The following is a 23,557-nucleotide window of genomic DNA, read 5'->3' as shown; positions in this document are numbered from 1 at the left end:
GTGCTTCAGGGAGGACAAAGGAAAAATAGTTTACAGATCAGCCAAGTTCAGTGGGACAGATGTCTTGATTTGGGAGCAACAACATTTGAAATCAAACCGTGAAGTGTGAGATACCAGAAGCCTTTATATTTTCTTCGCGGTGAAGGACCAGTTACAGAGACCAGTTGTCACGTTTATTGACCTCTTAAAATAATTGGTCTGCAGCATGTTACAGTACAGCACTGTGCCACAGATCCCGGGAGTCTAGATACAAAGGACTGAGCTAGAAGTTCTGCCGAGGTTTGAAAGTGTAACTAAGAGCGATGTAAAGAGTGATGTGGTTGTGCTGTAGGAGTGATATAGAGCTGTGATTTGTGCTGGAAGCCGGAAGGAAGCAATTGGCACAGATTGAAACTATGCACACTTTCAACAAAGTGGTGCCAAGTAGCCGCTATCCAAACACAGAAAAAAGCCAAAGAGAAGAAGCATAAGTAAGGCTGCAGCTGCTATGAACGGTGAACATAGAGCCAGTAGTGCTATGGGTAATATTATAAACTTATTGAAATTCAGACATAAGGCTGGACATTACAGCATCTTCTCCCAGCTGTGCTTCTCGGCCGCTCCAGGCAGACAACAGGCTATTGCTATACACAGTTTCAAATGGATTTGTCAGTGCACAGCGTTCTTAATTCTTGTGACTTGTTTATGTCATGGCTGAAAGTAAGGATGTCAGCATTTAACCAGATGAGGCTGAGAAATTATGTGACTAGAAATATTCAGAACACATAAAAGAGAGGTGACTGGAAGCGAGTCAGGAGTTTATTTCTCAGCATAATAACCAGTGATTAATGGTTCCAAATTTATGATTAACTGTGTAGCAAAAAGATGGACAAGTATCTGCAGGAGATTGCTGGAGTCCCTGATGAAACTCTAGTTCACTTCACTGGGGACAGTTTGTAGTAAGGCAATAATCTATATATTCACCCCTCAATAAGAAGTGTGAAGTCCTGTGTTCATTGTTTCGCTGGACTGCAGATCTGTTGTGTTCAATTTGCAGATAAGGCAACGTGTTTGGTTTTGTGGTTTGCGTCAGGGGATAGGGTCAGGATCTTAACTGCAGCCCAACCTAGGAGCTGCTAGCTGAGCTAGGCTTTTTCTTACTGTGCGATGTCATTGCTCATAAATGCTCTGTGAAGCCCAGCAGGTCCCAGTGACACCAGGGAGGTGCCGTTTCTTCTTACTTCAGCTATAACTGAATTAAACTAAATAGCAGTTTGGCATATTGTGTGTAGAGTGGGATGGGATCCAGCCTATCAGGTGTTGTGCTACATGTGCACGTTTGACGAGTAAAAGCTGAAGCAAACCAGATCTCTCTAGAATAGACCTACAAAGTACAATTTTTCCGGGTATAAATTTTCTTAATGACGATAGAGTTGAGAGCTCAGGGGACCATCTTAAACTCACTTGTGGGAGATATCTCAATGTACTTTCATGCAAGTCAGCAGATTTAGGTCAAAATTTTGCAGAAGATAATGCTTCATGTATGTTACTTACCTCTTTGACCATCTAGTTTTGTTGATTTCTGAGCTTTCATTGATGTCAGGTGTTGGCAAAAGCCCTTAGCCTAGTGTGGTTAAATTGGCAGAAGTTTACTTCTTGCTGGTAGAATGCATGTTGAGTGGTGAGAGCTGGAATACAGTGCTTCGACAAAAATACAGCTTTAATGGCAGAAACTGCAGCAGCATTAAGGATGTTGGCGGCTTCACTGCCAAATGGTCACAATGTGGGCTGCAGGGTCTTCATTACTCACAAGAGCTTATTATCTGGCTGGAGGAGGGACTAGTGAAAATTTATTTGCATGTAAGTTGCCAACTGCTGGGTGGCGTACTATTAGCAAAAATCTCAACGGTGACTATCTCTAACCAATTCTTCCTTTCTATTTTGCTCTGTTTCTCTTGCAGGACTTGTGAAGTTGGGGGTTCACTGTGTCACATGTCAGAAGGTCGCGATAAAAATTGTCAACAGAGAGAAGCTCAGCGAGTCGGTGCTAATGAAGGTAATTTTCTAATGGGAGATTTTTTAAAAAATTAAGTTCTTGGCTCTGTGTCTTCTGTTCCATGCAAAATTAATATCTTTAATTACGTATAACAAACATCCCTGTCAGTACTAGGATTATGCGAAGCATAATAACAATAATTTAGTTATGGGGGAGGCTAGGGCAGCTGAAATTAAATGGGAGTATGCCTGTGCTTTGTGGACAAAATAAATGGTCAGCTGCAGAGTTGTTGCTTCTCTGCTGGGGCAGATGTGTGTTGGGCATCTGACTTCTACTACTGCAGGAGTGCATAACAGTTGCGGTACATTGCAGACTGAGGTGTACATATGTCAGTAGGAAGAGATTTAAGAGAGGCTGGTGAATCTGTTGTTTGGATACTCCTACTGCTTGCTCTGCTGCATGGGTTCGTTATGATCTGATGTGCCAAGGTCCGTGACTGTTTAAAGCTGTTGTAATTCTGTTAACAATCCACAGAGCTGTGCCATTGGAAGCCATCAAAGTGTCTGTCCCAGTGGTCCCAATGACTGTAGTGTTCAGAAGAGCTTAATTCGTTTTTTATCTAGCCTTGTGATAGCCGTCTTCTTTACATGAGTGTCATTGATTGATCTTGGAAACCTAAAAATAAAATAAATATATGCATAAAAGTTTATTCATGTGATTTGGTGACTAGAAAGGCTAAATTCAGCTTGATGAGAGGGAACACAACTGCACTGCAATCAACAGAATTCCATCAAGCTGTCACCTGCAAATGACGCTAACAGGTCTGCATGCAGCGTAGAGCACTTTATTAAGGTAACTTCCCTATAAGCACATGGAGCATATATCTTTACACTGCTGTTTCTTATATGTACTTCTGTGTCAGCTGTTTTCCAGCACAAGTAAGTATAGCAACCTTACTGGGAGCAGAAAGAAAATGGAGATTACAGGAATATGCAGTCAGTGAATGTTACACATACAATGTAATTTTATTTTTTTCAGAGAAGGATTCTTAAAGTTTGTATTCAATTGTAATGTATTCAGACTTACCTTTCTGGAATTTCATTGACGTATTCCCTCTCCTGCAGTACTGTGGATTCAAACAGTCTTCTAATATAGACCAAAAGTTAGAAAGTGAAATAGGTAAGAAAACTGCAATTTTAAAGGGAGATTCAGTGGATGAATGGAACACAACAAAAGCAAACAAAGTGTGTAAATGGTAAAATCTGAATGAGACTAAACACTTTGAATAGTTTCCAGAGTAACATAGTAGGAATATTTTTAAAAAACATGAGCATTTTGTTTGCTGAGAGACACTGTCTGGTATCTGTATAAAACATTTTATTTACCTCATTGATTTTCAGAGTAGGAGGCAAATCACTTAGCATAGCAAAGTGGTCTCTGCTTTAGTTATGTTGCATTACATCAGTTGTAGTATGAAATCTGAGTAGTGAAATGGTGTGTCAGGCCCTTGTTTACACAGCCGCATGCTGAAGCATGCCGTGTTTTCTGTAAGATTGTATAGCATCCTTCTCTGGAGAAAACCACGTGTTGTATTGTGATTCTCATTTTCAGACCATTCTTGGTGAGATTTTCTCTTTCAAGAATTCTGTTCTCTGTGCTCAGAAGGTTGGAACAACAGATGGGGTTGAAGTGGCTTGCCCAACTCAGTAACCAGATGTCTTTTCAGGAATGCCCTCTGTCTGATGGTCACAGACAGGGCCTGAGACTTCTAAGTGAATTTGGAATTGACTGTACTGTTAGCCAGCTTAAGCCAGCCTGGCCGAAGGGGAAAAATGCTTGCAGCTTTCAGCAATCTCAATGTGACCATTGCCAAGCATCCAGCTGACAGCTTGCTGCGTGGAGTCAGCAGCCACAGGGAAATAGCCAACAGTGAAGCCAAGTCATGGTGGTATGGTGGCATTCCTACTTTGCAAATCTTCCCACTAGCTTATCAGTTCCAGTGGGCTGTGCAGAACAGTCCCTGGAGCCAAATGATTCAAGACCAGAGCTACTCTCCCAAACTGGGCCCAGACTGATGGACTTTGCTTTAATCCATCCTTGGACAGAAAAACTGGATCTGACAAATATGCACACCTGCTGCGTGAAGCTGTAACACTGCAGTGCTGTGGCCATTTATCCTAGAGCATAAGGAAGAAGTCTGCTCGTGGTCCTTTCAACATCTAAAATGACAGGCACAAACATATACAGCAGGCTGCTTTCTCTGCCATTGTTATTCTGTTTTAACTTGCTTCTTATAGACTTCATTTCTCCAGTGTTTTTGCAGTGGTTTATTCTGTATGTTCGGGGAACTGTCCCTTCTTTTTGCAGTTGCTCTTCATCTGAGCGGTGCAGAATTGAGAGGCATTTGGTAAAGTGCTTTCTAATCATAACGTCGTAGTATCAATATTTCTGGAGAGAAGAATTTGGAATAGAAGCAGCTGGTCTCAATTAGCAGAACTGCTGCTATGGAGATGATACACAGACAGGCATGATGCAGCGCAAGCTGCGGTAAATGTATCATCCAAGCGCTTGCTGCCCTGTCAAAGGACAGGGCTGCTCAATGCACATGCAAACGTTTTGCTTTGTCATGCCCTTGCTCACTAAACACAGGCTGGGGAGCGGCGTTCATTTCCCAGCTCCAGCTTGGGCCTGTTTGGGAGCCTGGTTTTGGGGCAAAGCTACAAATGTAATTTCACAGATGAGAATAGAAGGGCTGGTTCTGTTCTTGCTCCTGCTTTCACGCAACTGATAAAAGCTTCAGCTGGGTTTCTTCAGCTGCACCGCGGTAACTCCCACTGATGTGGAGACCTGCCTCCCACAGTACCTCTAGCTTGCTCTAGCACAAATCGGCAGAAAGATTTCAGAAAGGAGTGTGTTATAGGGAGCGTCTTGAGATTGAAATAGGGTTCATTAATTTCCCTGAATTACTTCTGGATTGCTGAGAGGGAAATTAGGCCCAGAATACCAGAGCTGAATGTGTCCGTAAAGCAGTAAGCTTTCCTGAACAGGCAGGTTCACTATTGATGGTTGCATTTTCAGTACCAGCACAAGCGTTTGGAGTTTATAACTTCAGATATAAATGTTAAAGCAAATCTTTCCTCTGATGTGGTAAAAGCTTGTTTGGAAACGTTGAGTGTCTCATGAGACGTACTCAGAAGAGTCCTTTCCTCTTTACCACCTCACCAGTTCTCTTCCACTTCCTCCTTCCAAAGAATAAACAACAGCAAAAAAGCAACTCTCTTGGTGATCCATCAGATGAAATACTCTTTGGACAGACAATAGTAGTAGAAGAAATGGGAGCATAAAGGGTGAAGAGTGAGAAGGTGACAGCTGGCCTTGGACTAATTACTTGAACACACAGGCATCCTGAGAAAGCCACAGATGTCCCAGGCTTGATGACTGGAGCCCAGAGCTCCATATGTGTGCTTTGTGTGTAAGTGCCTTTTGTTTCTTCTGACCAAGTCCTCCAGTGCTGGCCTTGAAGGGAGGCAGGTATTTCCAGGGTGGGGGATGGGAAGAGACACAGTCCCTTCCACGTTTCTCTTGTGGAGCTCGATTGAAACGTGACTGGTGGGCTTCAGGGAGGTTGGTTGGTTGGTTGGTTGTTTTAGTGCCTTGTGGTGCTAATGAGCTCTGCTTCTGAAAGATTCTGCAAAGGTGTAGTGTGTGTTCTTAAGCAGGGAGGATCATGCAATGATCACTGATTGCCTGAAATAATTGAGTGGAGCAATAGGTAGCAGGAACTGCTAGGACAACTTATGAAAGTATACTTGTAAATAGGCACTGCTTTGCATGGTCTTTTCATCATCTCTTGCTTTTTCCTGAGCTTCTATTTCAATAGCTACTTATTTCTTTACTACCTTGTCCTACTTTGAGTCTTTCCTTCCTTCTCCATTTTCTTTCAGTTGTTATTTTGCCTCTTTTTAACCCCTTTCGTTCTTTTTTTCTCCCCCATTCTGCGATGTCTTCCTTTTTTCTCTGTCTTTTCCCCTTTTGCTACAGAAAGTCGTGTAATAACTGTCATTGTTTTGTTGCAAAAACTGCTGAAATGCAGCATGTCTGGTTGAGGTGCCCGTTATTCAAGGAAAAAGTTTAGAAATTGGGCACAATTCAGTATCTGAGGGAGTAAGTAAACAATCAGAGCTCATGTTTTATGAGAGACTCAAGGGACTCAAGCTACCTAGTTTATTAAAGGGAAGGTTAAGACATAACTTAATCATGGTCTGTAAATACTGATAAGGAGGATAGGCATTTGATAACAGAGGATTTTACAGTCTTGGGAGCAAAAAGCTTATTGGAAACTAATAGTTGTAAGCTGTAGGTAGACAGATTAAATGTAGATATACTAGGCCTATTTGACCACTGGATGAAGTTACTAATTGCAACAAGCCACCCAAAGCTCTGGTGAGTTTTTTTCCCCTGAAAGACTATTAAACTTCATCTTAAACTGCTGTGTGTTTTTCTAAAACCTAGATCCTAGTTCAGCTTCAGCTGCTGGACTTGCAGCAGGAAGTAGTTGAAGATGGTTTCCTGATCCGTGCTATGCATTAGCTCTGAGTAGATTAACGAAACAGCCTCTCTGGCCTTAAAATCCATGGGGCTGTGAATTTGTAATCACACACTTGAAATCTGTAAAAAGTCACTTATATCTGTCTAGAGCATAAAGAGAGGTGCTTGTGGAACGTATCTGCAGAAGTAGAAATTTAGGCTCCCCCAAGCGAAGTTAAAGAAGAGAATACTTGAGAGCAGCATCTTCACTTTGGAATACCTCATTTTCAGACTTTTCAAACAAAAGACACTGATATTGGCTGACCTAGCTGTCCTCAGCTGCTGACTGGAGGCCTGGTCTGCAGAAATCATTACCTGAATACCAGGGAGAAGTTAAATCTGAGACAGAGACAGAAATGGACTAATAGTGTACTTGGTTCAAATTCAGCTTTGATCATAACAAGGGCAGTTTCCCTGACATTAGCGAAGCCAAACTCACCAACACCAAACCTGAATTTCACCAAATCAGAATTTTTTCTTAATGTATTCAATAGTAGCCTAATGTTTTCCAGCTGCAGTATTTAGGAGTTTTACTATTGATTGCAGTGGAAATGGTGTTAAGCTGCTGCTGAATCCCACTGAATACCCCTGCCAGTGGGTACAAATGAACAAAGAAACGAGACCATGTGATTTCACCAGTGAAATGTGTTTAGATTAATCTAGGATGCTGGCACACAAGATTTTGGAGATGGTCATATTAAAAATAGCAAATAGGAGGGAAAATATTTCCATTTATTAAACAGAAGTCCCAAAGAAAAGGTTTTAAAGCATTCGTCAAACTTTCCAGGACTCCCTGATTAAGAAACACTGTGCTCACTTGCTGGTACTCATCTATTATTCTTCTGATTGATTGGCATATTGCTGTGAGAGGAGAATAACCCAGAGGACCTTGTATTCTTGGCAAAAAAAGATGAAAGGATAAAGGAAATTAAATCTCCCCAAAACATGTACATACTCTCTGATGCTCGTATTTTTACTTGCTGTTGAACGTGCAGGTTGCAATGTACAAATGAGTATGTTCACACTTACATGGATTGTCCATTGCTCATTCACTGCACGTGCTTGTTAAAAACACACACTCTTACCCTCATTGTGGTTTATCTTTAACCTGGAGACTTACCACACACTTGTCTGCTTTTAGCACTGGAAGAGAGCAGATTAGAAGTGTGCGTGTGTCTGTGCATATGTTTCACAGTGTGTAGGTGGTGAACAAACTGCAGGGATGATTGGCACTCATCAAAAAACATGAGTGCACAAACACACACTCACCCCCCGCCTCTGTGACCCTAGTTCGTATTCCAGTAGCAACCCAGTTAGCACAGCACAGCTTCATGTGTGTGAGTCTCTCTTCTGAGTTCAAAGAGATAAAAAAGCACCTTGCAATATGAAAAACATGGGGGAAAAAAAAGGGGCTTTTTTTTTCCCTGGCTCCCTTCTGCTATAGGGAATTTGGGAGTAGGGATCTGTTACTGAATGTATAATGCAGAGTGTTTTGTTTTAAACTGGAGCTGGTGGGGAGCATTGAAAGCCTGTTCACTTGTCATCTGTTTGAGCCGTTAAAGAAGTTGGGTAATTGTATTTTCTTTCAGAGAAGAATCACTCTCCGCCTCCACTTTCCACCACACCCACAAGGAACACAGTTTGAGGTATTCTTAAAGAAGGAAATTAAACAGGAATCACGAGCACATGATGTACCTGTCAGAGGAACAAACCTGTCAAGTGTGCACAGTGCCTTTTGCTTTCTAAAGTTAGTGTGATCAATTGAGGCATTTGGGCAAGCTATAAAAATAATTGGCCCTATTTTTTCCATCTTACTTTTAATTCTGCAGACTTATATTATAGCAGTCTGGCTCAAACCTCTATTGTACCAAAAACATTCTATCCACAGCCCTGTGTGTGCAAACGCATAGATACAGTCTACCATCCTCATGCGCTGCCTCAGTCATACAGCAATACATGTCCCTCATGAGCCCTGGGTAGAGCTAGTTAAAGTCAAGGAATGCTTTTTCCATTCATTTCACTTGATCATAACCATAATGCCTGGATAGGGAGATAACTGCTTCCAGAGATGAGATGTCTAAATGTACTCTGCCATCCAGTCCTCATCCCCCTGTGAAGCTGCTGTCAATAATTAGCCTGTAAATACCCTTTCTGTTCAGCTTTCTCTTTAACTGTTTCCACTGTAATTGCACGATGCTTGCATTTGTGGTGAGACAGACCTTAGTTTGACTTCACGTTGCTTTCTCTACTGAAGCTTCTGGGAATTCTCCTCTTCCTTTGTCAAAGCTTAGTTTTATCAAAAGATGCTGATTCACTAAAATGTTTTCTCTGAAATAACTTTGCTCAGTGAACTCCCAATATATAAAAGACCAGATTTCTTTTGAACTCTGTCTGGATTCATAGCAGGCTGTTAGGGAGTCCTGCTTGCCATCTCCAAAGCAGAGACCCTGAACGCCCTGCCTCTGCAGGGACTCCCACCGCCTCTGAGCCCTAGGTTATCAAGCCAAGATAGGAAGTCTTGAGACAGACTCCAGGAGTCCACAGCTGTGGGGCACTCCCAGCATCCCCAGCTAGAGAGATGTGACCCTACAAAGCATTGCTACATGGGGGAATAGCAGAAAGCACCAGGATCCTCAGCTGTTGTCAGGCTTGATGCTCAGTTTCCTGAGAAGGACAACCAGTAGGAGTTCCCTGAAAGGCAAGGGGAACCACAGGTGAAGATTAGCTTCCAGGTTCAGTCTTGTAGAGTTGGGGTGTGGAGTGTGAAAATCTTGAGACTGGCATCCAGAACTTGTAACCCCTGGTCAGATTCCATAGTATTTTCAGAATTTCTGCCTAGCTGGACACCCACTTGGTCTGGGAACCTGAAGCTTCATAATCCCCCAGCCTGGGTGGTCTCTGTAGCAGAGCCACCTGGAGCTGTAGCCTCTGCTAACTCCAGATGTGAACCATGGGTCTGGCGAGATTGTTTTTTTCAATCTGGAGCTGCAGGTTCTTTGGTGCATTCTAAACTTTACTTCTTTTTTTTCCTGACTCACTGAAGGTTGATGAAAAATGCTAAAAAGCATTGGATTTTGATCTGACTTAAGCTAAAACCTCTTTTAATTGACTTTTTCTACCAACACTTCAACCAGCTCTGTTCTGTGGTTAACTAATCAGTCTGAAGAGAGGGAGGATGAAACCTAGCCCAGTCTGCAGAGAGTAGAGGATGCCACAGGAGAGTGGGTTCTGGTTGAGCCACAGGTAGAATTGGCCACATTTACAGATAGGAAATGCATTTTAGATTATGGATAAAATAACTTCCTAAAGCTTTTAAGCAAAAAAGGAGTTGGCGGGCATGTTTTCGGACCTGAACTACAGAGAGATTTTTAAGTTAGAATCATAGAATTATCAAGGTTGGAAAAGACCTCTAAGATCATTGAGTCCAACCATCGACCCAACACCACCATGCCCACTAAACCATGTCCCTAAGCACCGCATCTACATGTCTTTTAAATACTTCCAGGGATGGTGACTCCACCACTTCCCTGGGCAGCCTGTTCCAATGTTTAACCACTCTTTCAGTAAAGAAATTTTTCCTCATGTCCAATCTAAACCTCCCCTGGCGCAACTTGAGGCCACTTCCTCTTGTCCTATCGCTAGTTACTTGGGAGAAGAGACCAACACCCACCTCGCTACAACCTCCTTTCAGGTAGTTGTAGAGAGCGATGAGGTCTCCCCTCAGCCTCCTTTTCTCCAGGCTAAACAACCCCAGTTCCCTCAGCCGCTCCTCATAAGACTTGTTCTCCAGACCCCTCACCAGCCTCGTTGCCCTTCTCTGGACACGCTCCAGCACCTCAACGTCCTTCTTGTAGTGGGGGGCCCAAAACTGAACACAGTATTCGAGGTGCGGCCTCACCAGCACCAAGTACAGGGGCACGATCACTTCCCTACTCCTGCTGGCCACGCTATTTCTGATACAGGCCAGGATGCCATTGGCCTTCTTGGCTGCCTGGGCACACTGCCGGCTCATGTTCAGCCGGCTGTTGACCAACACCCCCAGGTCCTTTTCCGCCAGGCAGCTTTCCAGCCACTCTTCCCCAAGCCTGTACCACTGCATGGGGTTGTTGTGGCCGAAGTGCAGGACCCGGCACTTGGCCTTGTTGAACCTCATACAGTTGGCCTCGGCCCATCGATCCAGCCTGTCCAGGTCCCTCTGCAGAGCCTTCCTACCCTCGAGCAGATCAACACTCCCGCCCAACTTGGTGTCGTCTGCAAACTTACTGAGGGAGCACTCAATCCCCTCAGCCAGATCATTGATAAAGATATTGAACAAGACCGGCCCCAGTACTGAGCCCTGGGGAACACCGCTCGTGACCGGCCGCCGACTGGATTTAACTCCATTCACCACAACTCCCTGGGCCCGGCCGTCCAGCCAGTTTTTTACCCAGCGCAGAGTCCACCTGTCTAAGCCGTGAGCCGCCAGCTTCTCTAGGAGAATGCTGTGGGAGACAGTGTCAAAGGCCTTACTGAAATCCAGGTAGACCACATCCACAGCCTTTCCCTCATCCACTAGGCGGGTCACCTGGTCATAGAAGGAGATCAGGCTGGTCAAGCAGGACCTGCCTTTCATGAACCCATGCTGGCTGGGCCTGATCCCCTGGTTGTCCCGCTCATGCCTTGTGAGCGCCCTCAAGATGAACCGCTCCATCATCTTCCCCGGCACCGAGGTCAGGCTGACAGGCCTGTAGTTCCCCGGATCCTCCTTCCGGCCCTTCTTGTAGATAGGGATCACATTGGCAAGCCTCCAGTCGTCCGGGACCTCCCCCGTTAACCAGGACTGCTGATAAATGATGGAGAGTGGCTTGGTGAGCTCCTCCGCCAGCTCCCTCAGCACTCTCGGGTGGATCCCATCCGGCCCCATAGGCTTGTGAGCATCCAGGTGGTGTAGCAGGTCGTTAACTGCTTCCTCTTGGATTATGGGGGGTTCATCCTCCTCGCCGTCCCTGTCTTCCAGCTTGGGGGGCCAAGTACCCTGAGGATAACTGGTCTGACTGTTAAAGACTGAGGCGAAGAAGGCATTGAGTACCTCAGCCTTTTCCTCATCCTCGGTGACAATGTTCCCCCCCGCATCCAATGAAGGAAGGAGATTCTCCTTGGCTCTCTTCTTGTCATTAATATATTTGTAAAAACTTTTTTTGTTGTCTTTAACGACAGCGGCCAGATTGCGTTCTAGCTGGGCTTTTGCCTTTCTCATTTCTTCTCTGCATGACCTAACGAGATCCCTGTACTCTTCTTGAGTTGCCTGCCCCTTCTTCCACAAGCGGTAAACTCTCCTTTTTTTCCTGAGTCCCAGCAAGAGCTCCCCGTTCAGCCAGGCCGGTCGTCTTCCCCCGCCCGTTCTTCTTACGGCGTACAGGGACAGCCTGCTCCTGCGCCTTTAAGACTTCCGTCTTGAAGAACATCCAGCCTTCCTGGACCCCTTTGCCCTTCAGGACTGTCTCCCAAGGGACTCTCTCAACCAGCGTCCTGAACAGGTCAAAGTCTGCCCTCAACCGGAAGTTGAGGTTTTGCTGGCCCCCCTCCTTGCTTCACCAAGAATTGAGAATTCTGTCATTTCATGGTCGCTAAGCCCAAGACGGCCTCCGACCACCACATCTCCCACCAGTCCTTCTCTGTTTGTAAACAGCAGGTCGAGCGAGGCACCTCCCCTGGTAGGCTCACTTACCAGCTGTGTCAGGAAGTTGTCTTCCACACACTCCAGGAACCTCCTAGACTGTTTCCTCTCTGCCGTGTTGTATTTCCAGCAGACGTCTGGGAAGTTGAAGTCCCCCACGAGAACAAGGGCTAGCGATTGTGAGACTTCTGCCAGCCGCTTGTAGAACGCTTCATCTGCCTCTTCATCCTGGTTAGGTGGTCTATAACAGACTCCCAGCAGGATATCTGCCTCGTTGGCCTTCCTCCTCATCCTTACCCATAAACACTCAACCTTAGCATCATGACAATCGTTGAGCTCTAGACAATCGAAACACTCCCTAACATACAGAGCCACCCCACCGCCTCTCCTTCCTCGCCTGTCCCTTCTGAAGAGTTTATAGCCATCCATTGCAGCACTTCAATTGTGAGAGTCACCCCACCATTTTTCTGTGATGGTGACTAAGTCATAGCTATCCCGCTGCACAATGGCTTCCAGCTCCTCCTGTTTGCCGCCCATGCTGCGTGCATTGGTGTAGATGCACTTGAGCTGGGCTATTGATTTCGCCCCTGGCATCGGCACGCCACCCCTAGGCTCATCTCTAGTGAGCCTGGTTTTATCCCCTTCCCCCTTCAAACCTAGTTTAAAGCCCTCTGGATGAGCCCTGCCAATTCATGGGCGAGGATCCTTTTCCCCCTGTCAGACAGCTGAACTCCATCTGTCGCCAGCAGGCCCAGTGCCGTGTAAACACCGTTATACAGCTCCTGATTAAAAATAATTTTCTTTGCTCACACAATTTCTTCCTGGACTGAGAGCAAGACTCAGAGTGAAACTCAGATGCAGTCAGCAGTGTGAATGCAATATTGACCAACCCATTTGAAACCCATATCTATAAGCAGCAGAGCAACAGTGTAGGATTTTATAAATCATTCCTCACCCACCACCCATGCTGGAATTGAATGAATGTGCATTGTGCCAGGATGTATTCTGGGTTTTTTAGAGAGTATTATATCCTGTTTTCATGATCCTGCTATGCCAGTGTTTGCTCAGTGTCATTGCAAAAGCTTGTAAACAGTTTAGGAGGAGGAAGATGCTGGGATCTCAGCGCTGCAACACAGCCTGTGCTTTGCAGGGTGATTTCATTAAGGACCAATTGGCAAGTGTGGTTTAGGTTGCTGTATATTTTCTTTTCTATCTTAAACTCTTTTTTTTCTGCATTGCAGATAAAAAGACTTCTGACTCCATTTTACACTGGTTTGTATTTCACATTCCAGCATCTTGTCTGGAAACCTTTTAATTCTTTTTTCTTTGCTCCTGGAAAAAGAACCATCATTACATCAGAAGAACTCTAGCATAATGGGACATCAATCCTTACGTAGATTGACTGAGACCAGAATTGGCTCAGGTATTTGACCCTGCATCTATTGTGTAGAATAAGCACCATAAACATCAATATACTGATTCATTCCAATTAAGGGATGTAGTCCATCCCTGTATATAGCAGGCAAGCCATTTGCGCAAAGACTTTGGTCAAAGGTTATCTTAAATTTTTGCTGAAACAACTGGGTGGTGCCTTGTACACCAGCAGTACCTCTCTGTTAAGAAGTGTTTCTTAGCCCTGTATAGCTTATGAGTTTCCCAGCTCAGACAAAATGTGTCACCTAATGGATATTTAACTAGTACAACTGAGAGCCAAGGGCTGGCATTGCACTGTCAGTTAGGGGATGCAGGCTCTTTTTGTTTGTTTTGCATTCTTCTATCCAACATGAACATTTTGCTGATCATTTGTTAAGTGTAAACCAGGCCTCACTCGGTCTGTCCCTGCAGTTCGTGCTATTAAGTAGTTGGCACAAATTTAGGAGAATCTGGGAAGGCTCAATCCCAGTGCAATTACCTGTTAGTTCCAGCACTGTCAGATGGAGCTGGATACAATATGCCATGGGTTTGCTTTGCTGCTGTTAGAGCATGTTGATCTCTCTGTAGTGATAAGTTTTTAGATATTTGGGCATTTCCTCCTTTACCAGGTGCTATCTTTGAACTCACTGCCTTGCCTTCTGTCATCCTGAGATGCTGAATCCACGGTTAGCATGTATTTAATATGCTGGTCTGTTCTTGAAGAGCACTCCCATAGCAATAAACCATTGTTCGCATTCCCCTGCTGTCCTCCCGTGATGCACACACCACACATAGAGGAGATTTCAGAGTTTTAGTTCAAAATGGTGTTTCTTGTCCAACTCCAAGAGAATCTTCCATGTATGCTAATACTAAGAGAGCTCAAGCCCGTGCTCTAGCAGTCCAGCTACCACGCAGTGACAAAATTGCAGTCATGGCGTGGTTGATATTGCTCAGATGTGGGAGAAGCAATCACTGGTTTGTCAGAACACCTGGTATTCTTGAACCTTGCAGTGTAATATAATATGGTATGCTCTGCAGCTGCATGGGGAGGCACCAGCAATGGCTTTGTGCTGTGAGGTATAATAGAAATGTTACCTTAATTCTCTACAAACCATAGGGAAGGAGAGATTGAGTTTAATGTTGAACTTCTGTATCTGTTGCAGTCTCTCAGCGTTTAACGATTGCTCAGTAACATCTCTGTTATGTTATCATGCATTGCCCCTGGTGGAAATAGGGACTTTTGAAAGTGGCAAGAAATTCTGGGGTGCAGGCTGGGTTTTTCAAGAATGCTTGGTGAAAAGTCAGTCAGGCAACCAAAATCATTGTCCTTTCTGGAAATTTGGGACTGATACTCCAGATTATGCTAAAATTAACACATTTAAAGTCTTGTTTTAGAACATTTTGGTAAGGTAGGGGCGAACAGCTGTCAACTCTCAAAAAGGAGGATCTGGCCTAAGAAACATGATCACTTGTTCCTGTTCCTGGCATGTACCACAGGCAGAAACATTCTTATATCTCTTGCCGCTCTGACAAGTACCTCCTCTTCTGTACATTCAGTAGAAAAGTGGTGAGGCAATGTCACTGGTGCAAGGTGTAACACAACAGAGTGCAGCTCTGTATTTTTTTCTACTTTCTGTCTCCTGGAGCAACAGGAAACCTAAAACATTCTTTATCATCTGTATCTCTCAGATGCAGGCCTAACTACAGGAAATAAATAATAGCAACGTGTATAAAAAAGACAGCAACACCTAGTTTCATCTCAAGTCTGTTCATAAGGAATGCTCCTGTCTTTTAATGGGGCATACCCCATTAAATTCCTCCAGTTCCTAATAGGTTGTTGTACCCTTCTGTACAGCTCTATATCAGTAAGTAACCAAGGCTAGAAGATCTAAAATGAAGAAGAGTCACCAGAATACGCAAAAGCTGTCATAACAAATGTACCAGGAGATGGGGATTATGTTACTAGTTTTCTCCATTGTACCTGAAGCAGATTTTCAAGTCATGATACACACATATAGTTGTCCTGTGAGAATTGCTAATAGATTACATTTTGCAGTGTTCTGGAAGTCTGGTCACACTGTCTGTCAGAAACCTGTCACTGTGGATCCTTGTAATAGACTGGAATTTACTATTGCTCTGTGGGCAAAAATCTGGTGTGTGTGTCTAGACTCATGTGTGTGGAGATGGTCCAGCAGAAAGAACTTGCTGTCAATAGAGGCAGAATAATTTCCCCCAGCTGTGAAATACTTCAGCATAAAGTTATTTTTTAGAGATTTTTCTTCTTATATTTCCTTCCTAATACCCTGAAATAAATCCCCTCAGTCTAATGTTCTTATTGCTTTTCTTTGATGAATTTCCTCTCTTCACTCCTGCTCCCTCAGCTGTCCCTGAATTTCCTTCCTAAATCCCTTCTGTCCTTTGCTAACCTTCTGTTGTCCCTCACCATCCACTACAGCACTTTCAAAGCAGAAAGGGAAGATGCACACAGTAAGAGAGTGCATATTACCCTCTCGGTATTATGGATTCATTTTATCCTCATTTCCACCTCTTAAATCAATCCCTGATTTATCAAATCCAGAAAATAATAATATTTACTTAAGAACAAATGGGTAAGATCATTGGCCACAGGACAGAGTGGCACACAGCTGTTCTCACAGTCATCTGGGGTCGTGTTTTTACTACTTTTTCATAGAGGGGTGTAAGTTGTGAGTTTAGCAGCCACAGGGGAACTTGGATTAGGGATTAGTCTTGTGGGGATACCTAAGAGTACCAAACCCCTTCTGGGCAGCAGTGCAGTGCAAATTGTAGATTTGATTGCTTTATAGTACCAGAATATCCCCAATATAAGAGACAAGGCATCTGGGCCCTGCCCAGTAGCCTAGCAGAATAAGAAGATGTATTTCACAGGGACTGACATGGAAATCCAGCAACAGGTAGAAACATATCTAAATACTGCCTATAACAGTAAAAAAACTCTCAGAGATCTGTTAACCTTAAAGCCTTCATTTTTGAGAGGAAAGGTGCCCTTGCCCTCCTGCATGGCTGAGCAAGGCCAATAGTGGTGAGAACACTTTTAGGTAAAAGCACTGCTGAAAACTGCTTTGCTTAGAATTGAGGAGAGAGCGGTACCAATTACCAGCAACTGAGGACATGGTATCTGCTCAGTGCTGCGTAACAGCCACTTGCTGCTTGTGTACCAAGAGAGCATACAGTTTATTGAGCCATCCTGTCACTGGTAACCTGTCACCCATTTTTTGGCATATACCAATGATTCAATGTCTCTCTGCATCCATTTGGCTGCAGATGCATCACAATACAAATTGAACCAATGTTCGGACTCTCAAATGTCAAGGCTGGAGCTGATGACATACTGCTTGAGGAAGAGGGGAGGTATCAAGGACAAAGAAATCTAAGATAGCCAGATTGTTACAGGGTACAGGAGTGAAATATTGGACAAATGTGTAGAAACATAGAAATAAGGGTTGGAAGGGACCTCTGTGTGTTTACGTAGTCCATCTTCCCACTCAAAGAAGGACTACTGTTGACATGGGTCAGCCATGGCTTTGTATAGCTTGGTTTTGAAAACCTTAAGGGATTGAGATTCATCAGCCTCTCTGGACAGCCTGTTCCAGTGCTACATTACACTCTTAGTGATTTAATTCGTCCGCAATGTCTAACCTGAAACCCAGTGCAGATATGAGGAGAGAGATTGGCCAGCTATCATGGCTATTGTGTTCAGTAATGAATAAACTTGTGTCAGTCATCAAATAAAGACTTAGAACAGTTAAAAAAAAATCTATAGGAGTTGGAAGAAAAACTTAATGCCTCAGAGAACTGTGGAGACAGTACTGAATGCTGCAGCCTCATGGTAGGAACAACCAGTCAGTGAAATTACGAGCCATGTCAGGAAAATTTAGTATGAAAAGGGGCAGCAGAAACAAAATTGATGAGTAAAACTGAGAATCAGACTAGCATACAAAGAATGGGGGTCTCAGCAGGTGAAAATAAACATTACAGCAGCAGCATGAAGAGGGTTTAGGACTCTGGTTCAAAGGCTGCTTTACTGAGGGGACTCTGAGGCTTAAGCAGCCTAAAGTAACTCATGGTAATGACTGCACCTCATCTGTGGTTTGAATACCAACAGGAGAGCAACCACATTAGCAAGCAAAGGAGGAATGCTTTCTTAGAGCCCGCCTGGAGTCTTGAGAGGAGATCTCAGCAATCTGTAGGAGGGAACACTGGAAGTGGAATCATAAATGCACTGGGCTGGAATAAAGGACATGATTACTGAATTTCTGTGATTTAAGTGTTAGATATAAATCAAATTTTAAATATATAGTTCTGTAACTATAATTTGAGGATCAACTAGCAGATGATAGATGAAATAATGAACATACTGACATACCTTCACTGCACTTCTAAAGAGGTCTTAGCTATTTCTGACTCTTTCATTTCTCTCTCAAATCGCTGGTTCTCACAGAGGCTTGACCTCCATCCTCTGATATCATCTCTCCAGCTGTCCCTTTCATTACAGTTTCTGTTTCTCTTCCACTTGTTTTCCAGGTGTAGGTCCAGTTAGAGATGCTTGGTTTCTCTCCCCTTATTTTTACACATCTTTTGAACAGTAATACCATTTGTATCATCCTTAATTTCTTCCTCCCCATTGCTATAACTGTCTGCTACTACTGCAAATACATTTTTCTTCTCCTGTTTTGATTCTGGGTCCTCTATGTACCTCTCTTCAGACTACCTTACAGCCATCCTTTTTTACAGCTACTGTAGTTATAACCCCTCTGGTAGTTCTGTACCCTCAGATCTCAGTTCAACCTTTAGCTGTGGTCTACTAATACCCATATGCCTTAAGAGCTGTTCATTTGCCTTTTTTTCCAAAAGCTTATGGAACTTAAACAAAACTAGGGTCTATTTTGTGTGCATTCTTAACCTGAAATAAGATGCCACACAATCCTGCCATCATGTCTAATGGTCTGATACCAGCTCTGTGACCTTCAGTATGACTGAATACAGAATTTAACATAGATTTAATGCATATATATTTATCCCTGAGATAAAGCGCAGAGGCTCCCTGATCCTCTTGCTATGAGAAATAATTTTTACTTACCCATAGGTGTTTTTGCTCCACCCATTTTGTGCATTTTCCGAGCCGTAACCTCCTCCTTCTCAAACAGATGATTTGATTTGTGTTTTATTTTTAAGTTATTTCCTGGGGATGGGGGCGGGATTTCTGTGCATGCAGAACAACTGTTAAACTGAATCCTCATTACAGTATCATCAAGTGGCTGGTTTAAACTGCTGACCACCCATCTGAGTCATTACGTTAAATGTTCTTTGCTTCTGGGCACCTCCCTCTCTGTGCATGCCACAGTGATGTGAGAAGAAACACAGAGGTTTCTGTGGGATCTTGACGTCTCACGCAAAGCACCAAAGGGCATGGACTGCATGGGTTTGTAAGTTAGTCTCTTCCCATAGACTTTAATTCACGCAATGGATCTGCTGGTACAGTGCAGTCACAAAAATATATAGATCAGAAAACCAGAGTAGAACTGGAATAAGTTTTAATCAGTTGTTTGTAAATGTGTACGTATACTTTAGAAATTATGCCTTTGAAAAAGAAGTATGCAGGTAACATGGACAGTACTTTGACTCCCAAAATATACTGCAGTATAAAACATACCCAGCATATTATACCTGATGCTATCTATATAGCTTCAGTTCCTGGGGAGAACGTGTGGCTGCCTCGTGAAAAGCAAACTTTGGAGGCAGCAAAGATCACATTATTTTATCATAAGGGCTGTTGTCCTTCAGCCGTCCACAGCTGAAAAACCTAAGGTGGCAGGTTTTTCTGCTCTTTGTATAGGAACCTGCCTTTAATTCCTCTTCAGTATTACACACGTCCTGATAAGTCTAGCACTTGCTTTGGGATGTCTGCTGGCCATCTGCTATGAGGGATGGGTAAATATATGCATACAATGCTTTCATCACTGCTGTGTTACTTTGACTAGGTACAAAATCTGAAAGGACACTACACAGGTACAGACCTATCAACTCCTGAACATATTAGGCAACAGTATTAGTGGATTCCCAGCACTTCCAGGGAATTAGCTCCACAGAATAGGTTAGTTGAAAAGTATATTTATCTTCAAATGATAACTAGAAACCCTAAGGGAAAACAGACTGTGTGGCAGCTGTTTTTCTCCCCTTGACTGTTCTGTTTTCACTTTGTACTCTAACTCTCTGTTGCCCTCAATTAACCAGTTCTTGATACCTGCCCGGCTTTGCAGAATCAACCACTTAATCATAGACAAAGGCTAAACTTTCTTCTTACCGGAACAGTTTAGCCTCTGAACCTTATGTTCTGTGTGTCTTTCTCTTCCCATGCTTTTGCATTTCCCCAGTCCTGCAATCAAACTTGTCTTAAGTATCTGCAAGTGCACTGCATTTCTTTATTATTCCCTATGGTGATGAATTAGCACGAGTAGAAAATGGGGCCAGTTTTCTGTTTGCACGTTAGGACTCCTAGGCTGCAGCATTATAAACTGTTTGTTTCTTCAGAAAACTTGGAGCTGCTGGTGGAAAGACCGTGCATGTTTCAGGTTTGAAGCAGGAGGAGATTGCTTTTTGCCTTGATTTTGGAGAGCAAGATGCCAGTCAAGTTGAAATGGCTTTGTTACAGTATTCATATCTGCATGAGAAACAGGAATAATCTGCTCCCTGTCTCACCCTGGACTCTGGTTGTAGTCTGATAGCACATCCACAGCTAATTTCCATGATTTTCCTTTTCATTCTCCTTCCATTTCAAGTTGAACAAATTATATACTTAATTGACAGACTGTTTCATCCTTTTCTGCTAGCTTTTTTTTTTTTTTGTGCAAATAACCTATCAGACTTTCCAAGTAGTTCTTCATGTCACAACAATGTCAGAAATACCGTGAGTGACTAACTGGGCTACCAGAAGCCTTTTTTCCTTCTTGGGCTTCATGCGGCAGTCCCATCTCAGCTAAGACTCCCAGTGTTGTGGAAAACTATGCTCTTCTAAGGTTTCATTACCATTCATTTACCTGTAGTGAATTTTCCTTAATTTGTTGCATTCCCTCCTCATTTACTAACCTCAGACCAGTCCCTTCCATTCTGTTGTATCCCAGGGCTCTGTTTCTGAATGGTGTTAAGTAGCTTGGGAAGTCTCTGCTGTGGTTGTTTTCAGCTGAAGCCGGTCGACAGCTGAGTAACTGTAGGTTGCATAACTCGCAGTCTGGCCCAATATATCTTGTCATAGGAAAACAAAACAAAGCAGATGCTGAAAACAGGTAGTTGGGTTTTTTATCTGCAGAGCTTCCTGCTGTCTGCAGCCACTCTTTATGTTATTATAGGACAGTACTTTCTGTTTTGGTGAAGTCCTGAGCTCGAGCTGGAGAAGGAGCAGTACCCTACACTGCTGTGAGACATCAGCCCAGCACTTTGAGACCTCAAAGCTCTTACCTCTCAGATACCTTCTGCCTTTTTACGGATCTTGAAACATGCTGAGATGGGACTTCAGGAGTTTCAGCCAGAATCATGTGGATACATGGGCAGTAAACACAGTGTTAAGGACTGTTCTCCTCATGCTCTTCTAGCATTTTGGTAAAGCTCTTGCAATAAGGATCCAGCAAAGAGTTAGCTTGGTGGAAGTAAATTATAACTAGTGCTGCCTTTTCCTCCTTTTCTATACTGATGTGGGGTTGTGTGCTTTTCTATCCTTCAGTTGCTTTGAGGTCTTGAAAGCCTAGAGTAAGTGTACTTTGCTGAAATGAGAAGAGTAGGCTTGGTGCTGATGTATAGCGATTCATCGAAGCAGAGCAATGACCAGCTTTCCCATTCCAGTTCTCCTGTTGTGTATGAATTTCAGACACAGGGCTCAATAAAGCTCTTATTTATGTACATTGTTCATAGAGCTTGCTATTTGATTTAGGGATCTCCCAGTCATCTCATCTGCAATACAGGCTCTACCTTGCAGAGTTTAGCACTATAGCTAGAAGGTAACTTATCTCCAAAAGAGCTTGCCTTTGACCTTGAATGTTCTTGCAGTTGTTAAATGCTTGTGCAGGTTTCCTGAGGAGCTGGAAGAGCCAGTTTTGCAGTATGACTCTGCTTCTAAATGTGTCTGTAAAAACCAATGGCATTTAGGTTTTCCTGTTTGTTTTTTCTCTCCATGGCTTGTAGATCAAGTATGTCCAAGCTTGCAAGTGAGAAAAAGGATTTTCTAATTGCTAGTTTCAGAAACTCACTTAGTTGGTAAAGATACCTGAAGGTAAAGCTTCTACACCTGAAGGTTATTTGATTAGCTTTCTTGATGATACAGGAACCAAAATAGATATTACTCCTTCTGTCTTGGCTGTGCTTACTCTGCAAGGATGATAGAAGTGTTAAAACCTTGTTTGTGTCACTTGGCTACGCAGAATTGTCTATGAAGCAAGAGGAGCTTTTTTTGAAAGCTGTGCCAACCGCACTGTCAATATACTTATGGAATACCAGCACAGAACTGCTGTAGGGAATACAGCCTTACTAGCTACCCTCACCCTACGCAAGGCAAGCTAAACCAGTGAAAATTGTGTTTTCATGCTGTCACTGCATCAACAGTAGGGGTTTCTGTGGTCACAGCTTTTTTTAGTCACATGTTGTCATGCCACTGTCTGATACAGTCATGTTGGCAGCGCCCTGAAGTGCAACCACTTTTCTGACTTTTCGTATGCTACAGAAAGGCATTACCTACCCCCTTGGACCAGGAGACAGATCTTTCCCGATTGTCCTGAGAGTACCAGAATCATTTAATTTGGGGAAAGGACAATCAAAATAAGATACTGCATGATAATCAGAAAATTCGGTCCTGCAATGCAGCATTATGGAAGGGGAAAAAGAAAAAAAGGCGCGCGAGAGAAAACAGAGCAGTTTGTCTCCCTGCACCATATAGGGGAATTCAGAGCAAGAGAACTGTGTATTTGGGTCAGCTGAGTCCTAAAGGAGAATTTTCATGCAGTCTTTTCAACCCATTTTCATATATGGTTGTTGAAGATGCCAAACCCTAAAGGGGCAAATATTAATAAGAAATAATCCTATAATTGTAAACTGCCTGTTCTGTTGCTGCTGCTATAATTTCAAAAAGAAAACAACAATGCAGCTAGGGTATGTCTACATGATGCAATACAGGGTCATGCAGAGACACCTAAGTTAGCTCTGAACATGCCTATATGGGGACAGAAACATTATAGCCATATCAGGGCAGCATTCAGCTTGGGCCCATTAGGCAGTTTGTTTGGAGCTAGCTGAGACATCTCTGCCCAGCATGGAAATTTCTTAGTTCTCCAAATGAGCTTAGGCTTTGTCTAGGCCTGATCCAAAGCTCACTAAATTCTGAGAAGGTCTTTCTGCTGATTTCAGTGGACTTTGGAACAGACCTGGACGTCATTTTCAGAAAGGTGTCCCTCAGTAGGGTTGTGTGCTCATGTCTGCCGTGCAGAGCATCTCTTCTGTGTGGTGTTCTGCAGGGTCAGAAGGAGATAAAAACAACTCACTGGGGACAGTGGGAATGGTCAAATACAGAAGAGTATCACACTGAAAAAACATCACATTAGTAAGAAAGATGCTTAGCGTGAAGTGATCTTCTCGCACGTTCTCTGTGTGAAATGAGACTGAAGTCAAATGCTCATTCCCTCAAATGTCTTCATGCAACTTCCATTATTCCTGCTTCACTCCAGTAACTTCTGCTTTGCTGCTTGTGGTCCTCTTTGTCCCAGGTGTTTCACACTTGCCCAGGATGCTCTCCACACTACCACTGCTAGGGTCAGTTCAGCTTGGATTAGTCTGTTCTCTTCCAGATCTAGCTTCAGGCTTTTTAATCTAAACTGAGAGATCCAGAGAGAGCAAAGGCTTGCCCA

At 43.5% G+C, this 23,557-nt stretch overlaps 1 protein-coding gene across 1 annotated transcript in view; it reads left to right on the top strand.

Annotated features, from left to right (window-relative positions):
- BRSK2 (BR serine/threonine kinase 2) overlaps positions 1-23,557 on the top strand; it is a 330,005-nt gene that overhangs the window by 162,373 nt on the left and 144,075 nt on the right. The window contains 1 exon segment of the mRNA XM_076344223.1: positions 1,941-2,035. Coding sequence (XP_076200338.1) covers positions 1,941-2,035 — 95 coding nt within the window.

This window comes from Aptenodytes patagonicus, chromosome 7, assembly GCF_965638725.1.
Source record: "Aptenodytes patagonicus chromosome 7, bAptPat1.pri.cur, whole genome shotgun sequence".
Classification (NCBI taxonomy): Eukaryota; Metazoa; Chordata; class Aves; order Sphenisciformes; family Spheniscidae; genus Aptenodytes; species Aptenodytes patagonicus.
Note: the sequence above shows the minus strand (reverse complement) of the source record. Positions and strands in the feature narration are given on the sequence as shown.